Source organism: Aplidium turbinatum, chromosome 8, assembly GCF_918807975.1.
Source record: "Aplidium turbinatum chromosome 8, kaAplTurb1.1, whole genome shotgun sequence".
Lineage (NCBI taxonomy): Eukaryota > Metazoa > Chordata > Ascidiacea > Aplousobranchia > Polyclinidae > Aplidium > Aplidium turbinatum.
Window position 1 is genome coordinate 28,833,317 of NC_137479.1, and position 12,246 is coordinate 28,845,562.

At 36.0% G+C, this 12,246-nt stretch overlaps 1 protein-coding gene across 1 annotated transcript; it reads right to left on the reverse strand.

Moving 5' to 3' along the window:
* Positions 1–626: 626 nt before the first annotated feature.
* On the reverse strand, positions 627–2,284 carry LOC145776242 (hepatic lectin-like). Its single transcript, XM_082587643.1, has 2 exons — positions 2,235–2,284; positions 627–891 (listed from the first exon to the last, which is right to left on the reverse strand). The coding sequence occupies exons 1-2, from the start codon at positions 2,282–2,284 to the stop codon at positions 627–629; spliced, it is 315 nt and encodes a 104-aa protein (XP_082443769.1).
* Between the last annotated feature and the right edge of the window lie 9,962 nt (positions 2,285–12,246).

Below are 12,246 nucleotides of genomic sequence, written 5' to 3' on the forward strand. Positions count from 1 at the left end.
AGAATGCAACATTGCAAAAAAATAGTAAGAATTACAGAGAGATGAAAAAACACTGTAAGAACGCAAAAATGCTAAAAAAAAAACGCAAACAAAACGACTGACCTGGAGAGTAAAAATCTAGCAATCAACTTTCAAAAGTGCGAAAAAAACTAAACCCTTGAAGAACTGACTTCAACAAATACCAAGGTTACTATTGCGAAACAACACAATAAATAAACACGCAACGTGTTTATGATGTAACAATACGAGTTTCTCACGCGCAATAAAATGGATAAAACTGCTATAAAACTGCTAAAAAGTCGTGTGAAGTTTGATGGGCGTTTACAGATCTTTTTGAGCAATTTTAGAGTGCATTTTATCTTTCTAAATCTATAGACAATATAATATGTACTGTAATTGTTAATTATTTTAATTAAAGTTTAAAAATACATCGCCGGCCGCACCAAAATTCCTTGCGGGCAGCGTGTTTGAGACTCTTGGCCTACATCTGTCGTAATAGTTCAGTTCAGTTGTTTTTATTTCTGACCATGAAAGCGAAAAAAATACAAGTCAACATAGCAAAGATCTAGAAAAAGGTAGAAGCGACAAAACGCGAACGATACTGAGTACGTTTCTGGTATAAAAATTTAATACCATTGCTTCTCGCATAAGGCATTGGGCTCCCAGTGACATCTAACATCATAGCTGTGCAAGTTTCCATTGTTAACGCTGCCCAAGGCAACGCAATTTTCTTCAACTCCACCATTTGGTTGTCCATTCACCCAAAAAGTTTCAGCATTGGATATATGATCGCCATTAATCCATTTCCATGTTTTTTCTTCCTCCAGATCAGTCATTCCAATGTACACTACCGGTATATTACTTAGAGGGTTCAAGGCGTTCATAATGATTCTGTAAGAACACAACAAAGAAATGCATTGTGCTTGCAAACAATTGCAATCAATAAAGTAGCGATTTATTTAACACAATTTTGAAAATTTATATATTGAAATAGACAAATTGTGGATTTTGGTATTCCAGTTTTAAAAATACAAATTTAACATTATGTTATGTAATTTTTGATGCTTTTTTATTTGCTTTACGCGGATCCCCGATTGACTTTACGTTGATACGGGTTTAAAGTAATCGCCCCTTTTTTTAAATAATTTAAAAATACATTCTGAAAATGTTTGTTAACCCTCTGTCTACCGAAAAAAATATGCAAGTTTTACCGTTGGGGTTCATTGGACCCCTAATTTCAAAGTACTTGTTTTGGACAAAAAAATCAGCTCCGATGATGAAATCATAACTTATAACACTGTAAAAAAACAAAAATACTCGAAATTTAACAAACATGTCATACAGTAGCCCATGCACATTGCACAACAAACTGATGCGAATTGGTCTATTCTTGAGCAATGGTCAAACTGTTGAGAGATTTGGCTAAAAAACGCTTATTAGGTCTACATATTAGTTCACAAGAAATATTGTGAGTTTATATATTATCGCATTCATTGTAAATGAATTGCGAATGTTCTTGGCAAACGTTGAGTTTGCAAGTAGTACAGATCTGTCCGCATTTTTGATGTTTGTGTGTTTCGCAAAGACAGCATCATTCTATAGCCTTCTTTGATTATGACGCCTGATCTTTAGCAGCTGTTTCTTTTATTTTATTGCAGATTTAGATGTCTTGTTGATATTGAAGTCGAAGCTGGTAATCCAGCAAGCTCTTTTCCTAGTTGGATCTAAAATTTTCTTCTCTTTCATGCATGCATGCTTCAATGGTGTGCTGCTATTTTCGCCTTGCAATTCAGGCCATATCACAAAAACATTGACAACAGTAACATCAATCATATTCTAAAAAAAGCTATCGGCCATCTTCTCGTCATTCTTTTGGAAGCGTATTTCCTAAAAATTCTGTCAATAGTGTCGACTCCTCTTTTAGTGCTGTTGTAGTACAAGATTACTTCGCAGGCTTGGGGTCCATTGGACGTTGGACCCCACGGTACAAGATGCTATTAATTTTTTCTGTGCTACCAACTTTTGTTCGATATCAATAAATATTATATTGTCCTAAAGATCAAACAAAGATGTGAAAAGTCAAAGTACATACAGTAAATATCGCATCTGCTATATGTCCTGAGAAATCGCAGCGCGAAATTTGTTTTGGGGTCCATTGGACCCAACGGTAGACTGAGGGTTAAATATGCTATAAATCATGCAAAGTGTTTTTTGAATATCGTTTATGATCTCACCTTCTAGTTTCCAAGTCCCTGGCTCCATAAACAATCAAATCAGCTCCCATTGTGTTACAACGTTCTCTGTTTTCTTGAAAAGTTTGAGGGTATAGCTCTTAGTTTATATTGATATCCATTGGGCAATGCAATCCATCCGTCATCTAATCTTCGAAATGCCGTTTGCTTGGCTTGCAAAAGATTTGCATTGTTAATTATCTTTATTTAATATTGTTTAAAATACTTAAGGAATATTGTTCTTCACTTTCCATAGCTAAAATTGGCAAAAAAAAGTATCTTGTGTTTGCGATTATGTTGCTACTAAGGATCTTCAAAAAGTAAGGTTTTGGCCATAGCCGCCTTTATAAACAAGCCATGACAATGTGTAGCTTAAAATTTGACTGAAGGCTGATCTGTTAGTAGATAAAATCGCTAGTATAAGTTGAAAAATTGATTATTAATTAACAATTATTGTCTTTGTGTAAATTTGTGTGCTATTGTTTGCATTTAAATAACGGAGTAGGTTTTGGCACGTGTTGAAAATCCAAAAACGTCTGGCAACACTGGTAAATGGGAAAATTTTGTCTTCAACGTAGGCTCCTATTAAAATTTTTGCAGTGTTTTGACATTCAGTGATCACACTTTGGCAATTTAAATTCTCAAAACTATCATTTTAAAGAGATTTATAGTAAATTAAAAAAAATCAAAATCCCATCTGCCTTCAGTTAGATCTCCAGTTCGCGCGCTGTCAAGGCCTGTGTATAGATCACCATAGTTTTAGCACAAAGAAAACTTCGCTTCATAAAATGGAAAAACCAGTTTACAAATGAAGTAAGCCAGAACATTGAAGGTTGTTAAATGGTCATATTGGGCTCAACCAAGAAACGGCTTCCCCTCGCTCGAAGAGCCTAAATATTGACTAGGTCAATGTTCTGACGAGGCCAATGTTCTGACGAGGTCAATGCTCTGACGAGGTCAATGCTCTGACGAGGTTAATGCTCTTTACGTTTTATTGTTTGCGAGGAGGCAGAAGATTTCAACTTTTTCTGAAATATTAAAACGAATGAGGAGAAATTATTACTTCGGAATAAACAAAATCTAACAGCAGCTCAACTTTTAACTGTTATGTTCCGCAATCAATTAATTATCGATGCTGCTAACATTATGAAATTATTTATTCATTATCATAACAGTTACGCGGGGCAGCACCATGATCTCCGTCTTTGCTAACGGTAAAGCAAACATCATCTGTTTTTCCAGAGACGCAATTGAATAAAAAAACACAGGTAAATATTGTGCATCGCATACTTTATGAATTATTCATCATCATCATTTTCAGCCTGTGAGAACCCACTGCAGAGCGTAAGCCTTCCCTTTTTCATGCCAATTTAAATGATTATGTGCTAGTTGATACCAATTGGTTGTATTGCATTGTTTGTCAATGTCGTCCCTCCATCTTACCTTTGGTTTTCCTTTCTTTCTTTTGGTTTCTCGTGGTGTCCATGTTGTTAATTTTTTAGTCCATCTATTGTCCTGATATCTTGCTATATGACCTGCCCAGGACCATTTTAGTTTCCTGATTGTGCTCAATATATCTCGTAATTTCGTTTGATTTCTGATCCATTCGGCAGTCTTTTTATCTCGCCATGTTAAACCCATCATGATTCGTTCATGTGCTCTCTGCATAGTTCTTAGTTTAAGTGTTAATTTCTTTGTAAGGTTCCAAGTTTCTGCACTATATGTAGCGGTTGGAAGGATGCATTGATCGTAGACTTGTTTCTTGAGAGAAAGAGGCAGTTTTGACTTAAATATCGAACTTGCTCTTCCGAAGGCTTGCCATCCAAGTGATATTCTTTTTTTGATTTCATCTTCTTTATTGGAGTTGGTTGTAATTTTTTGGCCAAGATATATATAGTGATCAACTTTTTCGATAGTCGCTCCGTCCAAAAGAATATTGCTGTCGATGTCTGCCAGTTTGTTAAATATAACTTTCGTTTTGTTAAAGTTCATATGAAGGCCAATCTTTTTGCTTTCTGTATTGAGTTCACTTAGCATTGTTTGTAGTTGTTTAGGTTGCTCAGATATAAGGATGATGTCATCAGCAAAACGTAAATGGTTTATGTATTCACCATCAACTTTAATTTCTTTTTCTTCCCAGTTAAGTTGCTTAAAAATTTCTTCTAAGGTTGCTGTAAAAAGTTTTGGAGATATTGTGTCACCTTGACGTACCCCTTTTTGAATCTGAAATTGTTCAGAGTCTTTGTGCAGCCGAATTATAGATGTACAGTATTTTCCGCGTAAATGGTTTTGAGAAGTTAAGTGTATGAATTATTAGTTATCACATAAATCAAGAAATCTGAAACATTCAGAAGTGACAAATCACATTAGTCAGGTATTAAATATAGTTTCCCGTTAGGAAATGTGGCTGAAAGAAATTATTTTACCAAACTGACAATTAGGTGGGGGAGAAACAGTAATGTTTTGTTTATGGCCGAATAAAAAGTAACAAAGCAGTCTGTCATGGTCTGTCTAATATAAACACAGAATTATTGAAAGAATTTAAGAATTATTTTGTCAAATGCTTTGATTGCTTGACTGTAGTAGAACCAGTAGCGTAGACAAGGGACACAAGAGGTACTTTTGAGACCTGCCCGAGATGATTCAAAGGGACTGTAGTTTTGTAAGGGGTGTGGAAGCTTGAAGAAACTACCGCGCATTCTTGAGATATAGTGCGTTTTTTTGAGAAATTTCTTAATCTGGGACCCGAGGATCAAATTATCCTCTCACAGGCCTTGAGTAGTCATAAATATTTTGTCTTAGATCTCCATCCCTTATTTGTAAACACTTATATTGTTGATTCGTGTTACACTCTGTTAGGTAATTCCTTGAAAATTATTACTTCAAAGCAAGCATGAAGGTCATAATCCTCCATTATTGGTAAGTGTGAAGGCAACCTCACAATAACAAATGCATAAATGGTCCCTGGCCTACTGTAGTTTTTCTTCTGTATCTCAATACATACAATTGAAAATTTGACTGATCTAACATTTGATAAAAACAGTTCTGAAAGTAAATAGTAAAACTCGACCCCAAACAACAAGAATGGCAGATGCTACGCTACTTTTAACGAGTAAATGCATCAGATCACATGAGGTGTTTAGGACAAACAAACTAACGACACAAAACTAATCAGAAAAAAACAACAATCTATTTCGTTGTGCATTGACGTAATTCTTCCACTACGCACGGCAATAACCCCAATACAGCAAACTAGCAATGAATTAGAAACTACTTTTGTAGCTGATATAACATTTTCATGATTCATTAAAAGGGTGACACGTTCGTGGTGCTACCGAGTCAAATTGCAACTTTCTAGTACCGTAGTTGAAAGAATAAGTAATTTAACGCATGAGGGAAACCTTCAATGCAAAACGTTTAGCACATTTTTTTTGTGGAAAATGCTCCTTTTCTGTCAATGCCTTTTTCTTCTGCGATTGTTCTGCACCAAAAGCAACAGATTCTGTTTCACGTTCTGTAGAGATGCTTTACATTACGTGCAAAAAAGATCAAAGTGTAATAACAAGCACGTACAGGCATAAAAATCGATATAAAATCATAAACATATATCCTTTTCTGGACAATCGGTTATACAGTGAACTCAGCAAAGTCAGGGAAATCAGTTTTTTTTAGATTTGTTTAACTTCTGCAGACATTGGATCAACGTAAACAGGGCACGTTTTGCTATCTGGGTTAGACCATATTACCTGGTTAAGCCACGTTACCATCTTCAATGATTCTTCAACGTTGGATGACATCTAATGGGGCGATAAAAGCGCATCCTCTTTTTTTATATGAGCCCTAAAATTTTGTTAGTTTTGTGCTTAGGTAGGATTAATAGGCGTATAGTATTGTGATGTTTCAATTCTTAAGATAGCAATACTTGTTCAAATAGTGCAAGGTCACTTATATTTATGTTATAGAGCCTTGGACCCCCTTGGTAAAGATTTCTCTTGGCTGTACCGTTTGTCATCTTTTATAATACTATACAAAAATCTAACTAAGTTCAGACTGCGAAAATACTATTGAGCAATTTAATAAATAAAATAAATCTGCAAAAGCTTATGGGGGTTACGTATCACTCTTCATAGAGTCACTTTCTAAACCAGGAAACATTTGCTGTGGTAAGCAGCGTGAACGTCTGGGGCTTGTGCCAGAGTTCAGTTAGTTAGAGACTGAAGCAAACAATAGATGCTGAACAAACGTTGAACCGATCAAAGGGTTTACCAACTTTAAATCAGGTTAAATTCGTCATATCTCGGCCAGGCAACCACTTTTAATGTCACATCACGATTTTTTCTGATTAGGGAAGGTTGATCTATGACAGGGGTCACCAAACTTTTTTCTCTGAGGGCCGGATTGCTGCGAGATTAACAGCTGCGAGCCGGATGCAAATTGCGAAAAGATATACAACCATTTAGAATCTCCATTGACTTGAATTGAGCACAATAAATAACAAAGTCAACGGTGGAATAGTAAAGTTGTGATGAAAATCGAAAGGTTGCTGGAAAAGTTATCTCCTGCTGTGATACACTGCAGGGTATCGTGGTCTTGAAAAAACATTACACTGATGAAACATTGGTGTTTCGAACAACAAAGGTTGAGATGTCATAAGAAGAAACAATATGGAAAAATCATAAGCAGGTTGCTTGTAGCTCAACAGCAACGTCAGTCCTTTACAAAATGTTTGGTAACTTTTTTCCTTATCAGTTGTAGAGCAGCTGTTATTTCCGCAGCACGTGGCGGGCCGGATGAAATCAGTTCGCGGGCCGGTTCTGGCCCGCAGGCCTTAGTTTGGTGACCCCTGATCTATGACATTAAAAGATTTACAACGCTAATTTAATGCAATTGGATGAAAAATTTTCACCTTGTTTGTGTGACGTCAGAAAGCAGGAAAAATATTTCTAGAAAATTTGAGCAAATGGCAGACTGCAAGGAAACCACAGTTCAGATGAAAAGCTTTTTTAAACTGGGCTTTCCACGTCATTGTTTTGGATTTAAATCTGAAAAATATTTGATGCAAGATCCGTTTTATATTGATTGCAAGCCAAATGCAAATGGGCACAAAGATGATGGGATGCCAGCCACTGTTGTAGACCATCGAAACAACTGTATTTTTGTTGAGTCATAAAGTGAAGTGCAAATCTATAGAAGCGTGATAGACTTGGTAGCGACCTAGAATTTGCAAAAAAAAAGGAACTTGAAAATATTTGCTTGCTATTGAGCGTGCTGTGAATTGAACTGTTTCTAACAGATAGTGCGAAAAAAACTCACCAGCGTACAAAGATTATTATATTAACAAACGGAAATAAAACAGCAAAAAAGTAAAAGCAGACTAAGAATGATTTGAATAAGAAAGTTTAAGACGTGGACGAATTAACTTTTAAAAATGCTGTGAGAAGTGCTCATGATCGTGAACAATTTCGCATTATATCCATTGTGTCCGCCCGGGTAGTTCAGTTGGTTAAGCGTATGACTTCATCAACAAAGACACTTCAAGACCAAGCAGCGTTGGTTCGACTCTCGGAGTGCGCGATTGAGCAACGCATTTCAGGACTACTTTCCATTCAGCGGCACTTGGTGAATGGAATAATTCACAGACAACGACACTTCAACAATCGGAAAACTTCTCTCTGTCGATCTTGGTAGCCGCCGTGCGTCAGTCGTTAAAAGCCTCTACAAGAATGAAAACTGCCAAGAATAAGCTCTCAAATCTGAGGATAAAGATTCAATCAGTCACCCTTCTCGCAGCAAAGAAACAACTTATTGATGATAGTTATTGAGCATTTGCAGAAAATAAATTCAGTCAATGTTCTGTTGAAAGGTTAAGTAAAACTCGTACAGTACTGTTAGCCTACTTTCTCAGTAAGCATTTAACAAAGGGTCGTTTAAATATCTTATTACTTTTAAAGGGAAGAAGACTTATTAGAACCAGGGAAGGATCCAGTAAGTAGCTTTAGATAGATGGTTTCAACAATGTGTAGGTCTGCAATAATCCGATCTTGCAAATATAGGCTAGAATGAATAAAATTATTTTTCTGGGCTTTAGGGAAGCGATTGCCCCAATCGCCCCTCCTCCTCCCCATGGATCAGCCACTGATTAAAACCATCACACTGATGTTATGTACTGATGAACCGTAATACTGATGTTATGTACTGATGAACCGTAATACTGATGTTATGTACTGATGAACCATAATACTGATGTTATGTACTGATGAACCATAATAATGATGTTATGTACTGATGAACCATAATGCTGATGTTATGTACTGATGAACCATCACACTGATATTATGTACTGATGAGCCATAATACCGATGTTATGTACTGATGAAATATCACACTGATGTTATGTACTGATAAGCCATCACACTGGTGTTATGGAGTGATGAACTATCACACTGATGTTATCTACTGATGAACCATAATACTGATGTTGTGTACTGATGAACTATAATACTGATGTTATGTAGGCTACTGATGAACCATAATAATGATGTAATGTACTGATGAGCCATAACACTGATGTTATGTACTGATGAACCATCACACTGATGCTATGTACTGATGAATCATTACACTAATGTTGTTTTGGACAACAGTAGAAAAGTGAACGTCTTCATTCCATCACTCCCTCCCTTTGACTGGATTGCTCTGCTTCTCTTTAATTAACCTACCTTGCGTTGTATAGAGAATTTACTTGCACGTTTGAGAATTACTAAACTGGTGGTTACTGAAATTTTTATGTTAATAATGGTAAAAACTCGTCCAGCCATTTTTTTTACTTTTAAGAATTTTGTCTTAAAGAGCCCGAAATATAGTTTATTAAGTTGGTAAGTTTAATTAGAATATTTTTTTCTATGTTTACAGTGGTTAAAATATATTACAGCAGCCTACTTTTCTATGTAACAAATGGAAGTAAATCTGTGTCATGTCTTGCTCAATTTGCAATTACAGGGGATACGAGTACACTTTTGTCGATGAGTTTAAGACCTTTCAACAAGCTCAGAATCTTTGTCTATCTTTGGAAAAAGGCTCCCACCTGGCTACGAATTTAGATCACAAAACACTTAAAGTCTTTCATACATGTTGTGCAAAGAAAGCACATTTTTGGATAGGACTTGAAAGGCTCTCAGCCTGTTCAAATGCAAAAAACTTGTATCATTGGCTGGGCGATAGCAGACAAACCTGCATGTCCTCACAGCCTTTGCTAATTACTCGGAAGCCAGTGACAAACAACTGTCAAGGTGTGACTGTGAACCCAGGAATTTTAAACAAAACATACTTACGAGGTTTTGCTAATGACTGCTCCAATACAAGAAGGTACATCTGCCAAAGGTCTTTGAAACCAAACGATAAAACCTTTTCACAAAAAATGATCGGCACCGTTTTAAACGGAAAGCAGTCCACTGTGAGTGAGACCAATAGCTCTTCTTCCAGTGTCAATGTACCTGCCATTGCTGGGGGAGTAGTGGCATTTTTTGTTGTAGCTTTTCTGCTATTGTTGGTTGTGTTTTTCCGTAAGAAATTAGCAGCATTAAGAACAAAACATTTTGGTACGAGATCTACAAGCACCAAGAAATTGGACCCAGCCAATAATCGTTGGAGGTAATTATAGAGTAACTGTTTATCAACGTATATATTTAGGTTAGTGAGCTTTCGCGTTGTTGGTTACAAAATTCAAAATCGAATCTTTACGATTACATTTACGTTAATAAATGCACATAATGATGATTATATCAAATATAGTTATTAGTCTTTAATCCCTTGACAGCCTGTTTTACCATAAAAGGAGGATCATCATTTTAGGGTGATTCAGGCTGTCAAGGGTTTAGAGACTAATAACTACATTTGATTTAATTTGCTCTGCTTGGCTTTTTGCTTGGCATGAGCACTTTTTGTAGTATGAATAGTATTTATTGTTTAATAATGATTATAAATAGTAATAACAATATTTTCAGTAATATTATAATTAAACGGCTTCTCAATTCTAAATCAAACTCATGGGAATTGGGGATCAAAAACGTTTATGAGATATAGTTTTGAGTACTGACTTCGAAGAAGGAAGTTATATATTACTGTATTAATCAAAGCAAAATGTTATAAAACATTTTTTTCTTCAATTCCAAATCCTTCTCTCTTTGACCAGTTTTCCCAAATTCAGTACCATAAGTGAACCCTGCTGTTCCGCAGGTATAAGAACATGGACAACGTCCTCTGTCCACTTTGCTTTGGTATTGTTGAGCAGACTTCTCATGCTTTTTTTTTGAAGAATCGAAAATGCCTAAATTCAGTTTATAATGTCTGTTTAGGCATTTTCGATACTAACAATAAAAAGGCGATTTGCCTTATATGGGAAGCGGCATGTCATGAGAAGTTTGGCTGGTTTGTTTATTTTCATTTGTTGACTTGTATGTCGGCTTGTTTGGTTTGCAGATCCGTTCCTTGCATCAAGTGCCAATCTGAGTGATGTTTGGAGAGACTACCCTTTTTCTTGCAATTTATATTATTTATCCTTTATTAGGTTCTGAAATCACTATAGTAAAATGCGAACAGACAAATTATTTCGTATAAAAGATATTCAAGAAATTTAATATTTATTGTTTAAGAAATTAATATTAGAAATTATTTCTAATATCAAAACTAACTGAATCCTTCCTTATTGACAGGCAAGACAATGAAAGGAGCGATTCCATCGATTCACGCAACGCTTATTACGTTAACGACCCAAGAAAGTCCTACGTAAACGTCAATGCTGACGTCAATACCAATGTACGCCACCCCCTACCTCGGTCAATTCCAGTGTACGGAAACGGTAATAATTTTTATTACAACAAAGACACTTACGATACTGAACCAATCCAAGACTATGAGGACATGGCTGAGCCAGTGCCCACCTACGAAGTACCAGCTGATGCTAACTATGATGAGGTTTATGAACCAATAGTCAGGCACAACTATACATTCATGGCGCCAATAAGACCTTAAGATGTTCCTGTTTGTTTGTTTGTTTGTTGGGAAGCTGAATTTTTATCATTTAAATCGCCATTTTGGAGTTCACGAATACTGTTAGGCCTACAATGAATTGTAAACCGCGGAGAAAATTTTAATTTCAGTAATGAATTGTCACTTTGCCTTTGTTGATTGTTATAAACCTAAAAAGTGACCACAATTTTCACTGAACGATCATAATAAAATCTAACCTATCCACTGATGATGATGATGGCGTATGAGCGATCTTTCCAGGCTAGATTGGAGGGCAGGAAATCTTCAGCCACTCAGCAGTCTCGTCGTCCAGGACCCTCAGACCATGCGCACCTGTCCACTTATGTTATAGAAACACTTTAAGTTCCTTCTCGTTCAGCTTTGTGTTATTGCTCGCAATTTGTTCAATTGTAGAAAAAATTAACCAACATGGAAATTCTAAAAACAATTAAAACAAGAAAACCGAAGTGGGCTACTTTCTCCATATGATTGGCAATAATTCTACTCAAGGACAACTGGAAGAAAAAATGAATGGTAAACGAAATAGAGGCAGGCCACCAAGAATTTGGACTAAAGATAATAAAGACTGGTCAGAACTTGACTAAAAAACATCAAAAAAAGTCTTACAACAAAGATACTTGGCGCTTCATTGCCTCCAACCCTCGACGAATGGAAGGAACTTAATAATGATGATGAGAAAAAAAGTAACCGTTAGGTGAACACAGTGAACGAAAAATCATAGACTCGTTTACGCACTTTTTTAACCAGCTAAACTGCTAAAGGTTCCAATGTTTATCATATGACATGAAACGACATAAAAATGGCAACTCTTGCCAACTGATGAATGATAGTCCACAGCTCACCCTTCCTTCTTCTAGAAAACACGACTGGTTTGACAGAATTTCCAGTAAGGATTGAAAGTTGTGAAAATATTTGTTCATGTTAATTTACTTTTTACAAGATTTTTCTTCCATTTATTGTTTTCGTG

Coding starts and splice junctions, on each gene's coding strand:
- LOC145776242 (XM_082587643.1), bottom strand. CDS start 2,284: ATGGGAGCTGATTTGATTGTTTATGGAGCCAGGGACTTGGAAACTAGA. Junction 892..2,234: donor AGGGACTTGGAAACTAGAAG/GTGAGATCATAA, acceptor GTGTTCTTACAG/AATCATTATGAACGCCTTGA.